At 37.8% G+C, this 25,826-nt stretch overlaps 1 protein-coding gene and 1 pseudogene across 1 annotated transcript in view; one reads left to right on the top strand and one right to left on the bottom strand.

Moving 5' to 3' along the window:
• Positions 1-25,826, top strand: part of BTBD1 (BTB domain containing 1) — a 45,179-nt gene that overhangs the window by 13,621 nt on the left and 5,732 nt on the right. The window contains exons 3-5 of the mRNA XM_030878504.2: positions 2,241-2,346; positions 9,356-9,553; positions 19,155-19,347. Coding sequence (XP_030734364.1) covers positions 2,241-2,346; positions 9,356-9,553; positions 19,155-19,347 — 497 coding nt within the window. The remainder of the gene's footprint in view (positions 1-2,240; positions 2,347-9,355; positions 9,554-19,154; positions 19,348-25,826) is intronic.
• On the bottom strand, positions 5,644-6,971 carry LOC115864618 (heterogeneous nuclear ribonucleoprotein A1-like; annotated as a pseudogene).

The raw sequence follows: 25,826 nt of genomic DNA on the forward strand, positions 1-25,826 counted from the left end.
TCAGGAGGCCAAGGTGGGGCCTGAGAGTCTGCATTTCTAACAGACTTTCAGATGATGCTGGTGCTTCTGGACTACACTTTGAGTAGCAAGGGTTAACAGATGTCACTGAGAAAAAGAAATTTTTTAGTGTCTCATTGGTCATAGAACTCAACATTACTCCAAAGTTTTCATGGTGGGGTCATGTGAATTAGCCCACAAATTGTCATGTGAACGTCTTGTTCCTGCCAAGTGAGTCATTTGAACTGAGCATGTTCATTTACTTGAGAGGACCTATGCTAGCTTCCCTCTAAAACAAAGAGCCAGTATACTGTACCAGCATAGATTACAGAGGGAAAAACACTCTCTGTGAAGTGATACAATCATTAAAAATAGTGCTATTTTATCAGGTAATGCCAGACTCAAACTAAATTTAGAGAAAATTTATTTTACTCTTAAGTAGCAGCAGTAGATTCTAAAGGAAACTTGATACTGTATCTGAGTGACTGAAATATTGCTACTCTGAATTAAATAATTTTTACCAAAAATTGTTTTTCCTAGAGTAAAATATCAATTTTTGCATGAACACTAACTCACCTATAAAAACTGAGTTGGCCAGTTAAAATATCTGCTGAAGTTAGAATTTTTAAAATGTACTATTTTTCATATTTTAAAAATACAAAAACTATGATCCTAGACTGGATCCCATGCTAGAAGGAACAGTGTTATAAAAAGCATTATTGGGCCAATTGAAAAAACTGAAATACAGACAGTAGACTTCTGTTTTGTCCATGCTATTAAATGTAAACAGAGGTGACTCTAGGCCAGAAGGAAAATTGGTCATTGGCACACCTATCATCGTATCTCCTTTTTCAGTGTTATGGTTTTTTAAGAATTTCATTTCTCCTTTTTCAGTGTTACAGTTTTTTAAAAATTTCAATTGAGTTTGAACGCCCCCATTTTTAAACTTTTTTTTGAATTATAATATGCATCCTAATAAAGCACATATTGTAAGTTTGACTTCTGACTTCTTAAAACCTAGATTAGCTTTGCTAAAATCATACAGTATACAGTTGATCCTTGAACAACACGGGTTTGAACTTTGTGGGTCCACTTATATGTGTAATTTTTTCAGTAGTAAATACTATAGCACTACATGATTAGTGGCTGATTGAATCCAAGGATACGGAGGAACCTCGGATACAAAGGGCCAACTATAAGTTATATGTGGATTTTGACTGCACAGAGGGTCAGTGCCCCTAACCCCCAAGTTGTTCAAGAGTCAGCTGTAGGGCTTCCCTGGTGGCGCAGTGGTTGAGAGTCCGCCTGCCGATGCAGGGGACACGGGTTTGTGCCCCAGTCCGGGAAGAGCCCACATGCCGCAGAGCGGCTGGGCCCGTGAGCCATGGCCGCTGAGCCTGCACGTCCAGAGCCTGTGCTCCACAACGGGAGAGGCCACAACAGTGAGAGGCCCGCGTACCACAAAAAAAAAAAAAAAAAAAGAGTCAGCTGTATACTCTTTTGTTCAATATATACAGTACTTTCTTTTGCTTACCATTAAGTTTGTGGGATTCCTTCATATTGTTGTGTGTAGTTGTAGATCGTTCATTCTCATTATTGTGTAATATTCCATCACGTGAATTTACTTATTTGCTCCTCTGTTGTCAGGCCTAGCTTTTGCTTAGGTTCCCAGAACTTTCATGCTGTAAAATTCTTGTACTTTATTCTCTTCCCCCAATCAAAATAGGAAATGGAAAAAAAAACTGATCTGTTGGTACTGGTATGCTTGACAATTGATATTACCATTTAGTGAAAAGATCTTAAGACTTGGACTTAAGTACTGGCTTTGGAGCATAACTAGCTAGATGTTACTGGGCAAGTCAGTATACCTCTCTGAGCCTCTGTTTCCTCATCTGGATAATGGGATAATGTCTGCCTTATGTAACCTAGAGTGTTTCATTAAGGGTAACATAAGTGATGTATAAGAAACAAGGCAATGCATATATAGGCATATGAAAATAAAAATAACAGGGTTGTTAGTGGTAATATGAATTAATTGTTATCTCAGCAGGGCATTTTTGCTTTTAGCTTTTATTTCTGATTGTGGAATGAAAAGTTTTAAGCACATATAAGACATTATAATTGTATTTTAAGTATGTGTTTTTATATAATTAGCAATTATAATTGTTTACAGTATTAGCTTTGAATATGTACAGCCTGAAGGTAAAATAACTATGAAAATAACTAGCTTTTTATATGTTTAGGCTCGATTATTTGATGAACCTCAGCTTGCTAGTCTTTGTCTAGACACAATAGACAAAAGCACGATGGATGCAATAAGTGCAGAAGGGTTTACTGATATTGATATAGGTAAGTTCACTGTGAATTAAAATGTTACCTTTTAAGTACAGTAATGCCTTACTAGTCAGCCTTGTGGGCAGACAAGCTGTTTTTAAATTAGTGGGTTTTCCAAGTGATTTCAGTCTACCTCTTCAAGAGTTTTGCTTTCTTTATTTTGCTGAAATATTCCTAAAAGTCTTAACTACCTCATTGCCTTTTAAAAGATGTCAAATCAAACAAATATTCATTGAATGCTCACCATATGCATGGCATTATACTAGAGTCCTATAAGAAATACAAAGAAGGGTAAGATGTGCATTTTCTTAAGGAAACTATCATCTAATTGGAGAATCAGGGAACAAATATGTGAAAATTAAGATTTAAGACATTAAATAGAAGAGATGACATATGGCAAAATGTGACTTACGCCTTTTCTGAACTAGATACATAGAAAATAATTACTATGCAAATCCAGAACATGAAGAGAGCACCTCACATAGGAGTGTTAGGAAAATCTTGACCCAGAAGGTTCTGACATGGGCCTTAGAGAATGGATAACATTTGGTTAATGAAGAGGGGAGGGCATTAGAGGCAAGTGGAACTTCACGAAGAAGTGTGTGTAGAGGAAGGGCGGTACAAGGCAGGTGAAAGCCAGCTTGTGGAGGACAGTGCAGTGACAGGCTGAGGAGTTTGAATTTTGTCGTGTAGGAGAGCAGAGAGAGCTGATCCAGGCTTATGACTTAAAATATCACCATCATGAACCCGTAATATCTATCTTTAATCTTACCTTTTTCTGGGATCCAAATTTATATACCCAACTATTTACTTGACATCTTCATTTGGAGATTTTATAGGCATTTCCAACAACACAGCTAAAAGAGAGCCATTGATTTCCCCCAACTCCCTGTTAAATCTTTTTGTTCCTTTCCAGTTTTCTCCTCATTCTTCCCTAATGGCACCACCATGCACAACTAAAAACCTAGAAGTTATTCTTGATTACTCTCTTTCTTTCATACCCCACATGCAGTTTATCAGCACATGCTCTCTGCTCCCCACTCCAAATGTATCCTGGGGGAATTCCGTGGCAGTCCAGTTAGGACTCGGTGCTTTCACTGCCGGGGCCCAGGTTCAATTCCTGGTCGGGGAACTAAGATCCTGCAAGCAGCGCAGCACAGCCAAAAAAAACCCACAAAGGTATCCTGAATCTGACCATTTCTTACCATATCCATTGCTCCCACCTAGTCGAAGCCACTGTTCTCTCACCTGGATAACCTCTGTGGTCTCCTATTGTCTCCCTGCTTCCACTCACCCTTGCTTTCATACTGTCCATTCTCTACACAGCAGCAGATTGTATCACATCCTTGCTTCCAGTGTCTTCCCACTGCAGTTAGAATAAAATTCTAACTGCTTACAAAACTTACAAGATCCTATGTGATCAAGCCTTATTAGTCAGGGTAGGCTAGGCTTGGCTGTGGTAACAAATAGACCCCAAAATGCAAGCTCAACACATTTGCACAAATAAACCCCCAAAATGCACACTGCTCCAACACAGTAGAAATTTTTTTTACACTCACGCAGTCCAAGGAAGTGTTCCAGCCAGTGAGTGGCTCTCTTCCATCTTGTGGCTCTGCCATTTCCTACAGCCTGCTTATTATTTGTATCTTGCTAGCAAATGGGAAAACGCCTGGGCAAGGAAAATACCCACATCTTAAAAGCTTTGACCTTGAAATGGCACCCTCATTTTGCCTCTTATTTCATTGGACAGAATTCAGTCACCAGATGCCACCTAACTTAAGGGGAGGCTAGGAGATGCAGACTACTCACATCCCAGGAAGAAGAGAAAACAGAATTTTTGTGAAGAGCTGGCAGTAACTACCTGCCTCCTTCTGTATCTGACCTTGTCTCCTACCATTCTGCTTCTCATTCACTATGTTCCATATGCACTGGCCACAGTTATTTCAGTGTTTTTGAGCCTTTGTATTTTCTGTTCCTTCTGATTGGAATCCTTTTCCCCATGAAAAGGATTTCCCCATGAAATCTTTGTGTGGCTACCTCCTTTTAATCATTCAGATCTCAGGTTAAACAAGACCTGAGACGGGCCATCTCACGCCTACGTAAAGTACCATATTCCCCTAAACAATCCCTGTTCTGTTACTCTGATTTATTTTTCTCATAATATGTATCACTCTCTGAAAATCTTATCTTGGTCTTTGTCTGAATATGTATATATTGATTGTCTACCTCCTCCTAGATTGTACACTCCTTAAAGGCAGAGACTTTGTCTTGTTTACCACTGTATCTCCAGCACTGAAAGTAGTAGAACATAGTATGTGTTCAGTTAATAGTTGTTGACCAACTGGGCTGACTGGCTATGTCTAGAATGTTGCCTTTCCTTCCCACCTTGGCTAGTTCTCACTCAGTCTTAATGTCTTGGCTCAAATTATAACTTTCTTAAGAACTGCTGCCCTCCCCTCTTCCATGAAATTTAATATATTCCTGTTTCAATAACATCCCTTTCTTAGTTTGCCTGTCTGCTGCACATTACCTTGGGAAGGATTTGTGCTCTTCTTGCATTATCCTGAAGGGCAGCGACTAGATTTGGTTCCCCCCCAGCACCTGCACGTTGTGTGCTATTGAATTTTTGTTGAGTTACTGGATGTTTGAGAGCCCTAAGCACTGCCCACGTTGGTAATGAAACATTGCTTAATCCTAGTGTCCTTCCCTTTAAGGAGCTATCAAGTGCTCCACTTCAGTCTACTGTCATTTGAAATAATACTGCCTGCATCTGGGTGACTCACTCCGAGAAGTTGTTTTGTAAATAGCTCCTCCATTAGGCATGCCATTGGATCCTGGGAATCTTTTTTTTTTTTTTTTTTTGAGGGTATTAAATTATTTATTTATTACACATGATAATGGATGATACACAAGCTTCATTCCCATCTATATCTGGTACCATAATCCAATTTAGATATATTGCATAGGATGTGCCAACAATCATATATTAATAATCAGAAAACTCCATGACTTTGCTTGGGTGACCCTTTTCGCGGTGAACTCCAGGTCACAACGCAATAACTGTCAGTTCATCTACACCAAGGTTTCGGAAGACAATAGCTTCTCCACCAGAGCAGGTTGTAAATAAATTTTGAATGGAACCTGGCATCACCCTGAAGGAATACTAACTTCACACTGTTGGGGTAGTTTACCAAAATGGCTTCAGAGTAGACTAACTTTACACAGCATATTTAAAAAAAAGACACATTTATTCAGTGTCATGATCAGACTATTACATTTAGCCATCAACAGCATGGGTGGAAGAAAAAAAAATCTACATTAAAACCCTTTGTTGGAATGCTTTACACTTTCCATAGAACAGAAACTAAAATAACCTGTTATACAATTAGTCACAAATACAGTCCTCGAGTTTTTTTGCCCATACACATGAGTATTGTCTAAAACATGTCTTCTTTGTAGCAGCTAGGCCCTACCACCACTGTGCTTTGGCTGAGTTCACATATCTCTTGTAACCTGTAGCTTCCCTGTCACTTCTCTGGCTCTCCTCTCCTGCTAAGCTTTGTTTCCTGGCAGTAATCAAAACCTTCTGCCACTGCCATAGCTCCTGCTGCTGCTGGAACCACCACAGCCACCTTGGTTTCGGGGCTTGGCAAAGTATTGGCCTCCACCACCACAGGGGCCAGAACTTCTGCCTCCAAAGTTTCCTCCTTTCATGGGTCCAAAATTTGAAGATTGATTGTTGTAACTGCCAAAATCATTGTAGCTTCCACCACCTCCAGAATTGCTTTCATCATTACCAAATCCATTATAGCCATCCCCACTGCCACCATAGCCACCACCACCACGGCTGCCACCAAAGCCAGCTCGACCACTGAAGTTTCCTCCACGACCAAAGCTGTCATTCCCACCAAAACCCCCTCCACAACCACCACCAAAGTTTCCAGAACCACTTCGACTTCTTTGGCTGGGTGAGGCACTAGCCATCTCTTGCTTAGATAGGGCTTTCCTTACTTCACAGTTGTGGCCATTCACATTTTTTATTTCTGAATGACAGTCTTGTCTACGGAGTCATGGTCATCAAAGGTTACGAAAGCAAAGACTCTCTTTTTGCCACTCCCTTGATCAGTCATGATTTCAGTCACTTCAATTTTCCCATACTGTTCAAAGTAATCTCTTAGATGATGTTCTTCAGTGTCTTCTTTAATGCCACCAACAAAAGTCTTTTTCACCTGGTTAAGTGGGCACCAGGTCTTTGAGAATCTTCTCTTGAGATGGCCCTTTTTGGTTCCACAACTCTTCCATCCACCTTGTGTGGCCTTGCATTCATGGCCGCATCCACCTCCTCCACAGTGGCATATGTGACGAACCCAAAGCCCCTGGAGCGCTTGGTTCTTGGATCCCTCATTACCACACAGTCTGTGAGCGCTCCCCGCTGTTCACAATGGCTCCTCAGGCTCTCATCGGTTGTTTCAAAGCTCAAACCTCCGAAGAAGAGCTTCCGCAGCTGTTCGGGCTCTTTGGGTGACTCTGACTTAGACATGACAGCAGTGGAGGTGGGGGAGACATCAACGATGCTTACTCAGCGACGTCCACGGGCAGAAAGTAATCTACCGAATGTATCTCCTTGGGAACCTTGAAGTAGGTACCTTGCACAGGATGAAAACCCTATAAATATTTGTTGATTTGATTTGATTTGCAGTGGTTTGTATTAAAACCCAGTATTGTATGATGTTTATAAATATAATCCTGTGTGTTTTTATGATCTTCATTAGGCTCTCAGCTGTCATTTCTTATTATAACACATCTATCTATAGAGGACCTATGTGTTTTCACCTCATAGTCTAGTTTGTCACAAATGTACTTGTTAAAAATTGGGAATGAAAGAGAATTCTAGGATCTGAAAGAAAGACCTGGCTTCAGGAGCTTTTTTTAAATAGCTATTTTAGATTCTAGGGATGCTTTTTCTCCTCTGGCATTTGAATATGTGCTCCAGAGGGATATGCTTACCTTTTTCCAAGTAGAGAGATACTGTTTCTTGTAGGTTTTTGCCAAAGGAAAAAGATAATATGTCACATTGATAGAACAGAATTAATTTACATTATGCCAGGGGCAGTATAATGTGCTTGTTTTTTAGCCTTTAAGTTTCTATGTTTACCTTTACTTAAGTTTTTAGCATACAAGGTAGAGAAATGGAGGTTCAAAGTTGTCTGTTTTTCTATTGAATGATTAAATATTATGATCATAGTATATTCCTAATCCTACAAGTATTGAGGTATGTTGACTTACATTCATTTATCTTTGAAAAGGTTTCCTGGGACCTTAGTTTATACTCATCTGCTCAGCTACAAGAGAAGGGAAAAGCTTGATTTTTAAAAAAATTATGTTTAACCTCTTCATTTTTAACATATTGTTGGGCCCCTTCTGTGTTCCAGGGACTGTGATATCTTTGCTGTAATGATACCTATGTTTGTTATTAAACTAATATTTGGTTCTGGTATGAATGTGTAGACCATTGCATAGTAGAATTTTGTTTTTAATAAATTTTTCTTAGGTGTGTGTTTCTGGGCAATTTAATTATATTTTAATGTTTTCATTGATTTCTGGTCTACTGTAGTTTAAAAATAACTCAGCCTATTTTAATTTTGCCTATGATAAGAGAGGAAAGGATTCTGAGTGAGGGCCTGAGTTACGGTCATGATATTTATACTTGGATGTCAGATAGGGCTTTCAAACTTAATATGTCCAAAATTAAGCTTCAGATCTCCCCTCTGACCACCCCCCACCCTGCTTCCACATAGTAGTCTTTCTCATCTCAGTTGATGCACTGTCATCCCTCCATTGCTTAGACTATACACCTGGGAATTATCCTTTACTCATGCTCTCTATCACCCCCTATATCCAATCTGTTAGGAAATCTCCAGTCTCCTTTCAGAGTATACCCTGAATCTGATCATTTTTCACCACTTCCGCCTGGTCCAGGCCACCATCACCTCTGACCTGGATCAGCGCAAGAGCCTCCTAATTGATCTTGTTTCCACTCTTGCCTCCGTTACTGTCTCTTCTCATCACGGCTGCCAGGGTGGTTGTTTTAGAACATAAAATGTCACAGCTCAAAACCCTCCAGGGGTTCCCTTTTTTACTCAGAGTAAAAGCCAAATGATCTACAGGGTGCTACATGATTGCACCCCGCTTCCCACCATGTTTCTGGCCTCGTCACCTACTAATTTTCCCTCTTGCTCACTCTCCTCCAGCCACACTGACCTCCTGGCTGTTCCTCAGATATGCCAGGCACACTCTCATAAGAGAGCCTTCGCACTGGCCAGTCCTGGGGCGCTCTTTCTCTCGAGGTGTGTTTGGCCTACTGACCCCACCCCCCTCGACCTCCTTCAGGTCTTAACTCAAGTGAGGCCTATCCAAACTATCCTATTTTAAGCTGCATTTCTGATTCCCCTTACCCTGCTATCTTTTCCTATATTTATTATGTAACACAGTATAATTTACTTATGTCTATTGAATCTGTTTCCCCCATTAGAATGTAAGCTCCGTGAAGGCAAGGAATTTTTAACTTTTTGTTTAATGATATATCCTCAGTGTCTAGAATAGTGCCTGGCACATTGTGAGTGGTTAATAAGAAATATTTGCTGAATGAATGAATGAATTGTAATCTGTAGACTTTATGAATTTGTTCATTACTGATTGGGAGCCTTTTTCTCTGACTTACTTATTATTCTTGTTCTGAATATTTGAGTTTGCTTGCTGAATGGCATGAATATATAAGGAGATACTGTATCTAAGCTTCCATGTATGGTAAGTAATAAGTTGAATGTTAACCTTATAGTAATTTTTTAAAGAAAACTTTGCTGTTTAATTCCTTTAATTCTTTAATATTTTTAAGTGTAGACTCTATAGTTTTAAGTATCCTATTTTTATTGAGATTTGAAAATTTTATATAAGCATGTTTGTCAGTATTTTGTTAAAGAGCAAAATATTACTAATGTGATATATTTTTGTATTTTACCTGTAGACACACTCTGTGCAGTTCTAGAAAGAGACACTCTTAGTATTAGAGAAAGTCGACTTTTTGGAGCTGTTGTACGGTGGGCAGAAGCGGAATGTCAAAGACAACAATTGCCTGTGACTTTTGGAAACAAACAGAAAGTTCTAGGGAAAGCACTGTCCTTGATCCGGTTCCCGCTGATGACCATTGAGGAGTTTGCAGCCGGTAAGGCTGTAACTTGTCCAAAATCTACTTGAAACTATTTTAATGGGCAGTCAGTCTCCCTGTGCGAGAGAGGAAAAGAAGCTGTTTATGTATGTGCATTTGTGTGTATAATTTCATTCAATTCTCCTAATAGCCCTTCAAGATAATATTGTAGGTTATATATTTATGTATTTTAAAATTATATGTATTTTATATCTTTTAAAATATTTTGTATATTATAAATATATAAAAATTATGTGGTATTTTATAGGTTTAAGAACTGAACCTGAGAGAGGTTAAGTGCCTTACCTAAAGTTACAATGACAGATCTTTCTGACTCTTAGGGTTGATGCTTCTTAGTTCTATGACCAGTTCTTGTTTCCCATATCAACACTGAGTATCATCTGCTTTTAAGTCATGGCCAGATTGATTTAAAAGAAAAAAAAAAATCTCATAATAGTTTAAAATTATATTTCCTTATGTTTATTGGCCATTTGTATTTTTTCTTTTTCCTTTTTTTTTGAATTTTTAAATTTAATTTTATTTATTTTTTAATACAGCAGGTTCTTATTAGTCATCCATTTTATACACACATCAGTGTATACATGTCAATCCCAATCGCCCAATTCACCACACCACCACCCCAACCCCCCGCCACTTCCCCCCCTTGGTGTCCATACGTTTGTTCTCTACATCTGTGTCTCTATTTCTGCCCTGCAAACCAGTTCATCTGTACCATTTTTCTGGGTTCCACATATATGTGTTAATACACGATATTTGTTTTTCTCTTTCTGACTTACTTCACTCTGTATGGCAGAGTCTAGATCCATCCACATCTCAACAAATGACCCAATTTCATTCCTTTTTATGGCTGAGTAATATTCCATTGTATATATGCACCTGCACCACATCTTCTTTATCCATTCGTCTGTCGAGGGGCACTTAGGTTGCTTCCATGACCTGGCTATTGTAAATAGTGCTGCAGTGAACATTGGGGTGCATGTGTCTTTTTGAATTATGGTTTTCTCTGGGTATTTGTTCATGACTTTTATTCTTTTGGGGTATACAAATTTTTCTTTTTGATTTATTATATATATTCCAGTATTCTCACAAGTTGTTTTTGTTTTTGCTGATCAGAATCAGTTTGTTTTTTCTTTTTGTAAACTTTTTAAATTAAAATATAACATGTATATAATAAAGTGAACAAATAGAGTGAACGCACCTGTTTAACCACACATATCAATTTACAGTACATTACCATACCCCACCAGTCTCCATCATGCCCCTCCTAGTCCTTAATCTCCCTTCCAAAGGTGACTGCTTTCTGGCTTCTGTAAATGAGTTTTGTCTGTTTCTAAACTTAATATAAAGGAAGTCATACATTCAGCATGTGTTCTTTTGTGTGTGGCTTCTTTCTCTTAACATTATGTCTTAGATTCATCTGTGTGGTTGTGTGTGGCAGTAGCTCATTCTTTTTCATTGCTGTATAATCTGTTGAATGGATGTGCCATGATTTCTTTATCCATTTTACTGTTGTTGGACATTGGGGTTGTTTGTTTGGGGCCTTTAAGAACATTCTTATACCGCTCACTTGGTGTACATATGTGAACATTTCTGTTGAGCAGGTGGCAGTGCAATTGCAAAGTCATAGAGTATACATATGTTCAGCATTGGTAGATCCTACCAAATAGTTGCCCAGCGTAGTTGTAATAGTTCACACTCAGCTGCCAAACTAAGAGAGTTAAGAGTTCATTCCAGTTGCCTCACATCCTCTCCATTATATGTATATAATCTGACAAAAGACTTTATCCAGAATATATTATAGATACATAAAATGTATATACTTATAGCTAATATCCCAGTCTGTGGATTGTCTTTTCATTATCTTAATGCTGTCTTTTGATAAATAGAAGGTCTTAATTGTAATGAATTAACTTATCAGTCTTTTCCTTTAAGGTGAAGGCTTTTTATGTCTTAAGAAATTTTGCCTGCCTCAGGGTCATGAAGATATTCTCTTAGGTTTGCTTCTAGGAACTTTATTGTTTTACATTTAACTTTTTGGTCTGTAATCCAGTTGGGTTTTTATTTTTTTGTGGTGTTTTTTTCACACATGTGTATGGTGTGAGGTAGAGGTCAAGGTTCATTTTTTTCCCCCACGTGACTATGTATTAAAAACTATCCTTGCCCCCATACACAGCAGTGCTAACTTCGTTGTAAATCAGGTGACTGTATATGAATGAATCTATTTCTGGAATGTTTAGTCTGCTCTACTGTATATTTGTGCATCCTTGAACCAATTCTGTGGAGTTTTCATTTCTGTAGTTTTAAACTGAATCTTGAAATCTGGTGGTGAAAATCCTCTAGCTTTGTTCTTCTGGATTACCTTGGCTATTCTTGGTCTTTTGTGTTGGTAGTTTCATATACCTAAATGTTTTAATCAGCTTGTCAGTTTCCACCAAAAAAAGTCATGGGATTCTGATTGGAATTGCATTGAATCCATAGATTGGTATGGAGATAATTGACATTTTTATAATATTGAGTCTTCCAATCAATGAACATTGATTTAAGTCTTTTAAAAATTTCTCTTAGTAATACTTTGAGTTTTCTGGTAGAGGTCTTGCATATTTTTTGGTAGGTTTATTCCTTATGTATTTTACTTCTTAAATGTTATTGCAATGATTAGTTTTTTTAATTTCCATGTCCTAACTGATTGATTGCCAGTATATAGAAATACAGTTGGCTTTTCCTGTATTGACCTTGTATCTAGTGATCTTGCTAAATTTATAAATTCTAATAATTATTTGTAGATGATTGTGCATAGTCTACCTGTACAATCATGTGATCTGCAAACAATAATAATTCTATTTCTTCCATTCTAATCCTTAGACATTTCTTTTTCTTGCCTTATTGTATGACCTAGGACCTTGAGCATATTAAGAAGTATGGATAGTGAACATCCTTGCATTATTCTAGTCTTAGTCAGAAAGCTTTCAGTATTTCCCCACAGAGTATGCTTGCTGTAAATTTTTTGTAGATACTCTTTATTGGATTAAGGCAGTTTCCTTCTATTACTAGTCTTGTAAGAGTTTTATCATGAATTTTACCAAATATTTCTCTTCTTTTGAGATAATGATATGGTTTTCCCCTTTGTTCTCTTAGTATAGCTTAATATAGCATTGATTGATTTTCCAAGTTAAAACTTTGGATTCCTTACATAAACCAGACTTGGTTGTCATGCATTATTCTTTTTATATATTACTAGATCCAATTTGCCAGATTTAAAAAATATTTTTAGGACTACTTCATGAGAGAAATTAGGCTATAATTTTTCCTTTCTTGTAATGAAATTGTCAGATTTTGATTATCAAGGTTATGCTGGTCTCATACAAAAGTTAGGAATATATCTTTTTTCTGTATTCAAGAGTTTATGTAAAATTAGTGCTATTTTTCCTTAAATGCTTAGGGGAATTCACCAGTGAAGCTGTCTGGATCTAGTGTTTTCTTTGTGAAAGGTGTTTTTTTTTTTTTGTGGTACACGGGCCTCTCACTGTTGTGGCCTCTCCCGTTGCGGAGCACAGGCTCCGGACGCGCAGGCTCAGCGGCCATGGCTCACGGGCCCAGCCGCTCCACGGCATGTGGGATCTTCCCGGACCGGGGCACGAACCCATGTCCCCTGCATCGGCAGGCGGACTCTCAACCACTGCGCCACCAGGGAAGCCCATCCCCACGAGTTTTGATATGTTGTATTTTCATTGTCATTCAATAAAAAGTATTTTCTAATTTTCATGGTAATTTTTTTCTTGACCCATGGGCTATTAAGTATATAGCTTAATTTTCAAATATTTGGGAATTTTTCTCCTAGCTTTAAGACAGAAATTTCTGTTTAATTCTTTAGTCTCTTAGCAGCGTCTTTCTGCCTGGTTTTTTGGTCTCATAGTTTTCTCTTGCTTGTGCATAGCTTAGGAATTGACAAATACTTTTTTTAAATTTTATTTTTGGCCGTGTTGGGCCTTTGTTGGGTCTTTGTTGCTGTGCTCAGGCTTTTCTCTGATTGCAGCCAGTGGGGCTACTCTTCAGCGCGGTGCGTGGGCTTCTCATTGTGGTGGCTTCTCTTGTTGCGGAGCACAGGCTCTAGGCACATGGGCTTCAGTAGTTGCAGCACAGGTGCTCAGTAGTTGTGGCACACGGGCTTAGTTGCTCCACGGCATGTGGGATCTTCCTGGACCAGGGCTCGAACCTGTGTCCCCTGCATTAGCAGGCAGATTCTTAGCCACTGCGCCACCAGGGAAGCCCAGGAGTTGACAAATACTTCAAGGAGAAATTATGCGCAAAATGTTGGTCTTGTTTGTCTATTACGTATTCTCTTCCAGATCGTTGTCTGGCTGCCTTGGTAGCTTTGAATTACAGTTTTTGTGTCTTCAGTCAGTTGAGGACTACCACAATTTCTAGGTTGCCAGTTTCTACGTGGCATTTATGCCCTGTTAAGCAAATCAGCAAATATCCCAAGGGGAAAAGTGGTGACAGATATAGGGCTTCATCTCAATACATTTCCCTTCTCAAGCACTGACTGCCTCAATTGTTCTCTGTTAACATGAAATAGCTATTTTATGTACTGTTTCATGTATAGTTGTTCTCTGACGTAGGCTCTTCCATCTTACAGACTTATTAATATTTTTATGTAGTGAAATAATGTTTCTGTTTTTGCTGTTATGTATGTTCTTTTCTGTTATGCTTATTATTTCTGTATTATATTTTTCAAAACTGTTTTAGGGAGAGCTCCCTTTATGTTCTCTATTTTGCTGTTGAGTGTGTGTGTGTGTGTGTGTTTTCTGTCTAGAGATTAGGAAATAATTCTGCATTTACTTTTTCCCCTCCAATTTTCTTAATTCATTTCATAATAAAATGATATTTATTGACCTTCCCTATTTAAGATAAGAATGTTAGCATGGTGTTCCATCCTTTCAACCTTTCTAGCACACTTTATGGTAACTGATTATACACTCAACATAACGTACTACAAAGACACAACTGTAGTAGACTTAATTATAGGTTGTATTGGATTTAGTGTTTATCACCAGTTCTTTTATGATACACCTTCTTGAATTCTTTATTTTGATTCACTCATTTGATGAGTTTATTCTTGATTACTTTCTTTAAATAGGTATACGGTAGATATCTGAGAACGTTTTTCATGATCTGAAGACTTCTTTTTTCAACTAAGGAAATTTTATAATACAGGCATACCTTGGCAATATTGTGTGTTCCAGACCACAACAATAAATTGAATATCGCAATAAAGTGAGCCATACAAATTTTTTGGTTTCCCAATGCATATAAAAGTTATGTTTACACTATATTATAGTCTGTTAAGTGCAATAGCATTATGTCTAAAAAAAACAAAGTACATACCTTAATTTAAAAAGACTGTATTGCTAAAGAATGCTAACTAACATCTGAGCCTTCAGCGAGTCCTAATCTTTTTGCTGGTGGAGGGTCTTGCCTCGATGTTGACGGCTGCTGACTGGTCAGGGTGGTGGTTGCTGAAGGTTAATATGGCTGTGGCAACTTCTTTCTTTTTTTTTATTTTCATTCTTAAAAAATCTTTGGCTGCGTTGGGTCTTCACTGCTGTGCGCAGGCTTTCTCTAGTTGTGGTGAGCAGGGGCTACTCTTTGTTGCAGTGCACAGGCTTCTCATTGCGGTGGCTTCTCTTGTTGCAGAGCATGGGCTCTAGGTGTGTACAGGCTTCAGTAGTTGTGGCACGTGGGCTCAGTAGTTGCGGCACGCGGGCTTCAGTAGTTGTGGCGGATGGGCTTATTTGCTCCGCAGCATGTGGGATCTTCCCGGACCAGGGCTCAAACCCATGTCCCCTGCATTGGTAGGCGGATTCTTAACCACTGCGCCACCAGGGAAGTCCTTTGGCAATTTCTTAAAATAAGATAATAATGAAGTTCGCCACAGTGATTGACTCTTTCAGGAAACATTTCTCTGTAGCAGGCAATGCTGTTTGATAGCATTTTACCCACAGTAAAACTTCTTTCAAAATTGGAGTTAGTCCTCTTTCACCCTGCCACTGCTTTATCAGTTAAGTTTATGTAATATTATAAATCCTTTGTTGTCATGTCAACAGTCTTCACAGCATCTTCAACAGGAGGAGATTCTGTCTCAAGAAACCACTTTCTTTGCTCATCTGTAGAAGCAACTCCTCATCTGTTCAAGTTTTATCATGAGGTTGCAGCAATTCAGTCATATCTTCAGGCTCCACTTCTAATTTTAGTTCTCTTGCTATTTCTACCACATCTGCAGTTACTTCCTCCACTGAAGTCTTTGAACCCCTCAAAGTCAAGCATGAAGGTTACAGTTTACTTCCTCCAAACTGTCTTTAATATTGATATTTTGAACTCTTTCCATGAATCATGGATGTTCTTAATGGCATCTAGAATGGTGACTCCTTTCCAGGTTTTCAGTTTACTTTGCCCAGATGCATCAGAGGAATCACTACTGTCTATGGTAGCTATAGCCTTACGAAATGTTCTTCTTAAATAATAAGGCTTGAAAGTCTAAATTACTCTTTGATCCATGGGCTATGGAATGGATGTTCTGTTAGCAGTCATGAAAACAACTGTACATCTTCATGAGTGCTCTTGGATGACCAGGTACATTGTCAAGGAACAATATTTTGAAAGGAATCTTTTTTTCTGAGCAGTTGATCTCAACAGTGGGCTTAAAATATTCAGTATACCATGTTGTCAGCAAATGTGCTGTCATCCAGGCTTTTTTGTTCCATTTATAACACAGAGTAGATTTAGCATAATTCTAAAGGGCCCTAGGATTTTCAGAATGGTGAATGAGCATTGGCTTCAACTTAAAGTCACCAGCTACATTAGCCCCTAACAAGAGTGACAGGCTGTCCTTTGAAGCTTTAAAGCCAGGCATTGACTTCTCTCTAACTATCAGAGTCCTAGATGGCATCTTCTTCTACTAGAAGGCTATTTGTCTACACTTGTCTACATTGAATTATCTGTTGTTTTGTGTAGCCACCTTCATTAATTATCTTAGCCAGATCTTCTGGATAACCTGCTGCAGCTTCTACATCAGCACTTGCTGCTTCACCTTGCACTTTTACATCACAGAGGCAGCCTCTTTCCTTAAACCTCCTGGACCCCCTTCTGCTAGCTTCAGACTTTGCTTCTGTAGCCTCCTCATCTCTTTCAGCCTTCATAGAATTGAAGAGAGTTAGGGCCTTGCTCTGGATTAGTCTTTGTCTTAAGGGAATGTTGTGGCTGGTTTGATCTTCTATCCAAACCACTCAGACTTTCTCCATATCAGCATTAAGGCTGTTTTGCTTTCTTATTATTTGTGTGTTCACTGGAGTAGCACTTTTAATTTCCTTCAGGAACTCTTCCTTTGCATTCACAACTTGGCTACTCTTAGGTGCAAGAGACCTAACTTTTGACAAGCCTTCTTACTCAGCATAACCATTTCTGCTTTTGATTTAAAGGGAGAGATGTTTGACTGTTCTTTCACTTGAACACTTAAGAGGCCACTATAGGGCTGTTGTTTTCATTTTTTTTTTGTAAATTTATTTATTTTATTTTTGGCTGCATTGGGTCTTCGTTGCTGTGCGCGGGCTTTCTCTAGTTGCAGCGAGCAGGGGCTACTCTTCATTGTGCTGCACGGGCTTCTCATTGTGGTGGCTTCTCTTGTTGAGAAGCACGGGCTCTAGGCGCGCGGGCTCAGTAGTTGTAGCTTGCGGGCTCTAGAGTGCAGGCTCAGTAGTTGTGGTGCAGGGCTTAGTTGCTCCGTGGTATGTGGTATATGGGATCTTCCTGGACCAGGGCTCAAACCTCTGTCCCCTGCGTTGGCAGGCAGATTCTTAACCACTGTGCCAGCAGGTAAGCCCAACTATAGGGTTGTTAATTGGCCTAGTTTCAATACTGTTGTGTCTCAGGAGGAGACAGAGAGATGGGGAACGGCTGATCAGTGGAGCAGTCAGAACACACACAACATTTATGCAGATACCTGCATAACTTAATTGTTCGCTGTCTTATGGGTGTGGTTCATGGGGCTCAAAACTATTACAGTAGTGACATCAGAGGTCACTGATCACAGATCATCATAACAAGCATAGTAATAATGAAAAAGTTTAAACTATTGAGAGAATTACCAAAATGTGACACAGAGACACAAAGTGAGCAAATGCAGTTGAAAAATGACAGCAACAGACTTGTTGATGCAGGGTTGCCACAAATCTTCAATTTGTAAAAAAAATGTATCTGCGAAGCATAATAAAGCGAGGTATACCTGTAGTCTTGAATTATTGCATCATCCTATTTCTTACTGTTAGTTCTTCAGGAACACTAGTTACCTGTATGTTGGTCTCTGCTTTTTATCATCCATTTTAATCACCTTAACATTTTAATTCTTTTGTCTTATTTGTCATTCTGAGAAAGATACATGAGTTTTCACCCCCATCTGTCTTCTGATCTTACGCAGTTCCAGTTACATTCTCTTCTTTTTTTTCTCTCTAAAATGCATGTTTTAAGTTTGTAATTGTATTTTTTCTTCTTTACAATCTTTACTTATCCAGAGATTGCAAATGAACCACGGGGCCAGGTCTGGCAGGTTGATATATTTTGTTTGTGATATTCTAAAACTTTATATTAAAAATCAGGGCATTTCATGTTAAAATCTGATTTATAGTTTCTTAAACCAAATTTCTAGTGTTTTGCAGTCTCTTATTTAGATTGTTTTTACCAGCCTTGGAAGGAATCTCCTGGCATCTTTTATGAGGAATAGCATTTATTCCTGGTTAAATTTAAGCTGTTTGGAATTTTCTCTTCCCAGAAACAGTGAATGAGAAAACTGTAGCTTGTGATATGCTGCTTCCATAGCTCTTCCAGTCTTAGCTCCTGACCTCTGCTGATTTCAAAATCCCACAGTGAAAGCACTGTGCCATCTATTTCTACCTCTAAATATTCCATTGTTTGATTACAGCCTCAGACAGATGGGGAATGCAGAGGTAACGATAGCTCTGGCTGCCACTGTAAGCACTTCTCCAACTCTCCTCTTTCTGGGAAACGGAACACTCAGGGCAAATGGATAGAAAAATCCAGGGATCTTTCTGTGATTTCAGGGTTTCTCTAAGCTTTGATTTATTAATGATTTTAACACTTACATATTAGGTTAACCTCGGATGAATTTAGTAAAACTTTAAAATTAAATATATGCTAAAATTAGGGGCTTCCCTGGTGGCGCAGTGGTTGAGAGTCCGCCTGCCGATGCAGGGGACGCGGGTTCGTGCCCCGGTCTGGGAAGATCCCACATGCCGCGGAGCAGCTGGGCCCGTGAGCCATGGCCGCTGAGCCTGCATGTCCGGAGCCTGTGCTCCGCAACGGGAGAGGCCACAACAGTGAGAGGCCCACGTACCACAAAAAAAATAAATAAATAAAATATATATATATATATATATATATATGCTAAAATTATATATACTGAGATTTTTCTACCTCATTGTTACTTTACATCTTTCACATTTGAATTCACGTTATTATGGGGAGAATTACAAAGTTAGGAATTGCAGTGAAGTTACTTTTATTGAGGTTTATGTTTTTATTTCTACAGGTCCTGCTCAGTCTGGAATTCTGTCAGATCGTGAAGTGGTAAACCTCTTTCTTCATTTTACTGTCAATCCTAAGCCCCGAGTTGAATACATTGATCGACCAAGATGCTGCCTCAGAGGAAAGGAATGCTGCATCAATAGATTCCAGCAAGTAGAGAGCCGGTGGGGTTACAGTGGAACGAGTGATCGAATCAGGTATCTGCATATTGTAGATTTGGGGGTGGGGCGGGGCGGGGCAGCGGCTCGCATTTGGCTTTTATGTTCATATTGTGGGAGATAATTAACCACATTTTATTTTATACTTTGTTTAATACATTTCTAACTTGATACAACAGTCAAGAAGTCAGGCTTACTGGTCTCTCCACTGAATTATGAGTGAGGGAATCTCTTAGGAAACAAGTAGAGTAAAAAAGGATTGACTTGGGCCTTCTATTTTGTGAGTTTCGTTTGGATTGCCACTGCTGGTGAGCTGAAGTCTAGACCTTAATTGATCAAACATTATTTTTACAGCCTTAGGGCTATAATTTAATACATTTAATCTTACTTGGTTTAGTGTGAGATTTTTATTTGCATAGATGTTGCATGGAAAATATCTCAGTATACATTTGTAACAACTTTGGGAAAATTTTTTTTTAATTTTAAAAGATGCATGCATATAATCCTTTTGGAATTTATATTTGCTCTACCGTGTTTCCTTAGGTTAAATGTCAAAATAGAATATTTACCTGTTTTCATAAAACATGCCTTTTGAATTTTCATTTATTTAATATTAATAGCACTTTGGTGTAAAACTAGAAACTAACAAGAAGTTTGTTTAAAACTAGAACTCCAAGAGGGAGAAGACTCTTACAAATATTGGGTTAAAATGGAAATAAAAATGCATTTGTAGACTATTTAGTAATAATTCACAATGAGAATACTATATGTGAGAACTTAGGGGATGAGGCCAAAGTGTCACACAAAGAATTAGCGATAATTAACTACTTTTATTAAATAAATTAGAGTAGAAATAAATGATTTCATCATTAACCCAAGAAGCTAGAAAATGAATAGCAAAAGAACCATATGAAAAGAGAAAGGAAATAGGTAAATGTAGAAATTAATGAATTAAAAATAGTAGAATTGTTAAATATAAGCTGGTTCCTGAAAAAGACCAATAAAATAAGCAAACCTTGGGCAAAGGTAATAAAACATACTTACATCTACAAATAATGGAATATAATAATATACTGAGGAAATTTTTATTTTAATTCTGGGTTTACTCTGTGCTAATAAATTGAACATCTTGATGGAATGGATCATTTTATAGGCAAATATAAATTATCAAAATTGACTGAAGAAGAAAGCCTGAATAGACCAATTACCATGGAAGAAATTAAAAGTTATCAAAGAACTGTCCCTTCACAAGGTGGTTTTGACAGGTGAGTTTTATCAAACATTCAGGGAACAGGTTGTTTCGTTGAACATTAAAAGAAGAAAATACTTTTTGGTTAGTTATTGAAAGAAGCATAATCCTTATACAGGAATCTGACAAGGCAAAAAATTTTCTAGGTCAATCTCACTTATATAGAAAAGAAATAAAATAGCGTATTGAATCTAGCAGTACCTTAAAAGAATAATACTATAACAGCCAATAGATGTAAATCAACTATAGTCCAATTTTTAAAAAACAGTGATAAATTAGGGTCGGAAAAATACATCCAGTGGAGATAAATATGCAAGATCCATGTTCTGACATCTTAAGTTTGGTTCTAAAGCTATAAAGTTACAGAAATTGAAGAGTTTATCACATGAAAAGGACACATATTGCTCAGGAGAAGCGTGGCTGTTTCAGATACAGAGACTTTAGAGAAGTTTCTCCTGTGGTTTCTTAGAAAGGGGACACTGAGCAGTGCAATGAACATCATTTAAAATAACATCCATCCAACTGAGTTTTGTAAGGCTATTCCTAATAACGTCCATCAGTGCAAAAGGAGTGCAAAAAAAAAAAGACAGATAAGAGTTTGGAGATTGAAAGAATGGCGCAAAACTAGGAAATATATTACTATAATTCACCATGGTAGCAGATCAAAGGAAAAAAATTTATTTTGATAGATGTCAAAAAGACTTTTGGGGCTTCCCTGGTGGCGCAGTGGTTGAGAGTCCGCCTGCCGATGCAGGGGACACGGGTTCATGCCCCAGTCCGGGAAGATCCCACATGCCGCGGAGCGGCTGGGCCTGTGAGCCATGGCTGCTGAGCCTGCGCATCTGGAGCCTATGCTCTGCAACGGGAGAGGCCACAACAGTGAGAGGCCTGCGTACCACAAAGACTTTTGATAAAATTTTACCCTCGATCCAGATAAAACCATTAATAGGCTAGGTCTAGAAGAATACTCCTTTAACATGATGGGCTATTGAAACCTCAAGATAGGGATGCCTGGTAACCTTGCTGTTTTTCAGTAGTGTTCTTAAAACTCTGATTGATGTAGGTATAAAGATAAAGAAATATACGTAATTAATACAACGTTGTAAATCAACTATACTTCAATATAAACAAACAGAAAAAGAAATATTGGAGAGGAAGAGGTGTTTTTCATTTTTTTCAGATAACGTCTCTGTTAGTAGTTCTTCACTCCATCAGACCTAGTTCTCCCTTTTTTTGTAATAAATATTTTGTATTCCCCCTTTATTAACCTGAAATGAAATTCATAGATAATGTGTTTCATTTTTTTAAAATGATATAATGGCCTAGTTGTAATGTAAAGGACAGTAAATGTAACTGATGGTAAAATCAAATGTGTACTTCAATATGTAGACACTTGGGCAGCACCAGAAGACAAACAAGCAATCAGAGATAGTACCTGTATGCACCAGCACACTGAGACAGCTGTAGGTGCAGGGAACAGGTGTATTATACTCATGTCCCAAATACCATGAGTAGCACTGCTGCCAATTTTGTCATTTTCTTTAAAAGTTTCAACTAAAGCAAACTGTGGTCCATCCTGTTTATCTAGTTTCCGTATTTGAGAACTCATCTACTCGCTAGAATTTATTTGTAACCCCCAAATCAATACCAGCAGCGCTTTCTTAGTCATTCACAGAAAAGATTTTAGTTGCCTGGGAGCATGCTCCTGTGTGAGCTCAAACAAGGAGGATGCTCTACCTTCTTATTTCAGCGCTCATACAGAGATGGAGATGGTAGGGGGCAGTGCAGTGCAGGACACTACAGCTCTGTGGCCATTGGACAGTTTGAATCCCATCTCTGGCATCTGTTAGTGGGGTGGCCTCAGGCAAGTCACTTAACACTCCTTAATTCCATTTCTCTTTTGTGAAACACAGAAAATGGGATATACTAGAATGAGTTGTTCTTAGGATTTAAGATTATAATCCACATGAGTGGTGTGTGAGTGTGTGTGTGAGTGTGTGTGTGTGTGTGTGTGTGTGTGTGTACATTCCCCCTAAGAGCAGTGGTTTAGTATTTGCTAATTCTGTGTTTGCGCCAACTATAAAATATAACTACCACAAATAATGAGAAATGACTGTATGATATTTCCTCGATTTGTGTAGTAGTCACCTCTTGTAAAAGTCAGTGAATGTTAAAATTGCTGTAAAAATCTTGGTTTATTAATAAAAAGGGATTAAGTTCAAGTCTCATAGTTAAAAACAAGTTTTTCATCTACATGAATTCTGACAGGACACTTGAAAGTTGGTTGAGATTCTTTGTTTTGGGAGACTTTCCTAAGTATTGCAGTAAATCTGGTGTCCCTGGCTCCCTGTCAGTGGTGCATCATATCCTTTGTGAAAATAGAGCCTGCCTCCCTGGGCACAGAACTCCTTTTGAGAACAACTAGTCCACCCAGACAGCCTCAGGATCAGTAAAAATCTATTAGAACCAATGCATAGTAGTGGCAACTTATAAAACGTATGTGCAAAACCCAGTGATGTTCCTGTGTCATTAAAATTCATTTACAGAGATGGGTGGTGTTGATGGTTAACAACAGTGTGAATTACTTAATGTCACTGAATGGTGCACTTTAAAATGCTTAAGATGGTACATTTTGTTATATATTTTGCCACAATCAAAAAATTTTAGGGCATTCCCTAGCGGTCCAGTGGTTAGGACTTGGCGCTTTCAGGGTGGTTTCCCGGGTTCAGTGCCTGGTCAGGGAACTAAGATTGCGCAGGCCATGCGATGCAGCAAAAAAATAAATAAATAAAATTAATGTTTGAATTTTCAGTTAAAATGGTGAGTAAAAACAGACCCCACTTGCAATAGTAACAAATAACATAAAGTAGCAGGGGTAAATCCTATAGGAAACGTACGGTATGGTATCTTTATAAAGAATTGGAAAACTTCGACTGGAATCAGACAGTGTCTTTCCAAACTAACCTTTCTGAGTTAGGCAGTTCCTTGTAGAAGTCACATGTTTTTGGTAGGGAGGAGTGGGTTGGCAAAATTATTCTAAAATTAATTTGCAAAAGTAAAGGTTTCTTTTTTAAAAGAGTGGTATTAATCAAATATGAAAAATACTGTAAAGCCGTAAGAGAATGTTGTACGGAACATACTACAGAGTTCAGAAACCAACCTAATATAAATGAACATTTAGAATGTGAGGAAGGATTAACCACTGGGAAAATAAAGTTAGAGCTTTACTGATGCCATCTTCCAATATTTGTATAAATTAAAATTTTAACGTTAAAAAAAGGAAACCGTGAAGGTGCCGGAACAGAATGTTTATTTATTATGAGGATGAGATAGGCCTCTCTGAACTTGGCATAGACCATAATTTGACTACAAATAATTCAAAATGTTACATCCAAAACCACCATAAAGTTAAAAGATAAATGACAAATAGGAAAGTTTTTGTAATGGATGTTACTGACAAAGCATATAATAACTATATAACATGGTCTTTCAAATCCACATGAAAAAGACACTCATCAGCAGAGAAAAATGGGAAAAGAATGTGAGTGGGTTTTTCATTAAAGAGAAAATCCAGTAGATAGTAAGCATATGAGCAAATGTGTTAACTCAGTAATCAAATATAAATAGAATTTGTCAACCATCAGTTTCTCAACAGCAAAAAGAAATGAATACTTGTGGTTGTTGAGAGTGAGATAGAAATGATCTTCATTCCTTGTTGGGTGTAAAGTTTTATAATCTTCCCAGAAAGCAATTTGATAAAGTTCATCTAACGCCTTAAGAATATGCCTTTCATTTTCCCCAGAAAATCTGCTTCCAGGAATTTATTCTAGGAAATAATGAAGGCACTGTGAAATGACTGTTCATCATGGCATTGTTGTATAATAACAAAAACTGCAAATAACCTAGATTATTTAACAAGTAGGAATTGTTTAAATATAATGAATCAGTAGTAGTTTTTTACCTTTTTACATGAAGTTACAAAAATATATATGTTCTGACATGGTTTTTAAAATAATACATACATGTTCATAGAAAAAAGTCTGTTTTTGTATTGTTTAAAAACAGAACTAAAAGTCTGAAAAGGAAGTGCACCAAATTGAAAATGAAGTTATCTCTAGATGGTAGATTTAGAGATGCTTTAAATTTTTCCTCTTGTTTGCTTAGCTGCATTTTCTGACTTTTTTTAAACAGAGAATATATTGCTTTTTTATAATAAAAAATTATAAATAATATATTTTAAAAATTTTAACGTGATCCTCATACTGGGAGTTTAGCATAGTGATTGAGTGTGACTTTTGATCCATGCAGACCTGGGATTGTGTCCCAGCTCTGCTACACATTTTGATCCAGGCAAGTTAATTTCTCTAAATCTCAGTTTCTTCAGCTATAAAAACAAGATGATAAAAATCATACTGTGTTACTTAGTTTATAGAGCTGTTATGATGACTAAAGGAAATAATTCATGTAAAGAACTGAAGCTCGGTGCCTGGCACAGGAAGTGCTCATAAAGTGGCAATGGTATGGTAGTAATAATAATAAAACTTGTTACTTCAGTTCTTAAAGTGTGAAATGTTGAGGATAACTGCTTTATATTATAGATTATCTCTTATTATACAGTCATTTAGTGCCATTTGTGCTTGATGCTAGTTTTTATACATTTATAACATGGAGTAAGGTGGGTCTGTTTCTTAACTATGGTAACTAAACTGGATCTGCTAATTGTTCTAGTGTGAAATCTCATTCTGATCCACCTGTGTAACTTAGGTCCTGTCCCCAGACCTCCACCACCAATTCTGTTACAGCAGCCTGCTTCCTTCACAATTCTTATCACAACTTATAATTGACGATTTATCCCTTTGTTTACTTATTTATTATCAGTGTCCTCCATTAGGCCATAAGTGCAGTAGGGGCAGAGACTATCTTGTTGACCATTATTTCCCCAGTGCCAGGCCCAGTAAGTATTCATCGAGCTGAAGAATTGTCAGAGTTTGGGACGCTGCACATCAGGTCTGATGGCTGACACATCTCTGTTCATGAAGGAGATGTGCAGACAGATTTGGACTAAAATTATCATCACAACAAAAGTGGGTATTTAGGTTAAATAAATTGCTTGGCTCAAAAATGAAAACAGATTCTACTTAAGTTTCCAATAAGTTACTCTAGCAAGAGTTTTTTGGTAAGCAGATGACATTTCCAAGGATGTTTAATTTTTGATAGTTTTCTTTATTATGAGCAAAATTAGATGTTCTGAGTAACACTTTAAAAATGT

The sequence above is a fragment of the Globicephala melas genome, chromosome 2, assembly GCF_963455315.2.
Source record: "Globicephala melas chromosome 2, mGloMel1.2, whole genome shotgun sequence".
In the NCBI taxonomy this organism is placed as follows: Eukaryota; Metazoa; Chordata; class Mammalia; order Artiodactyla; family Delphinidae; genus Globicephala; species Globicephala melas.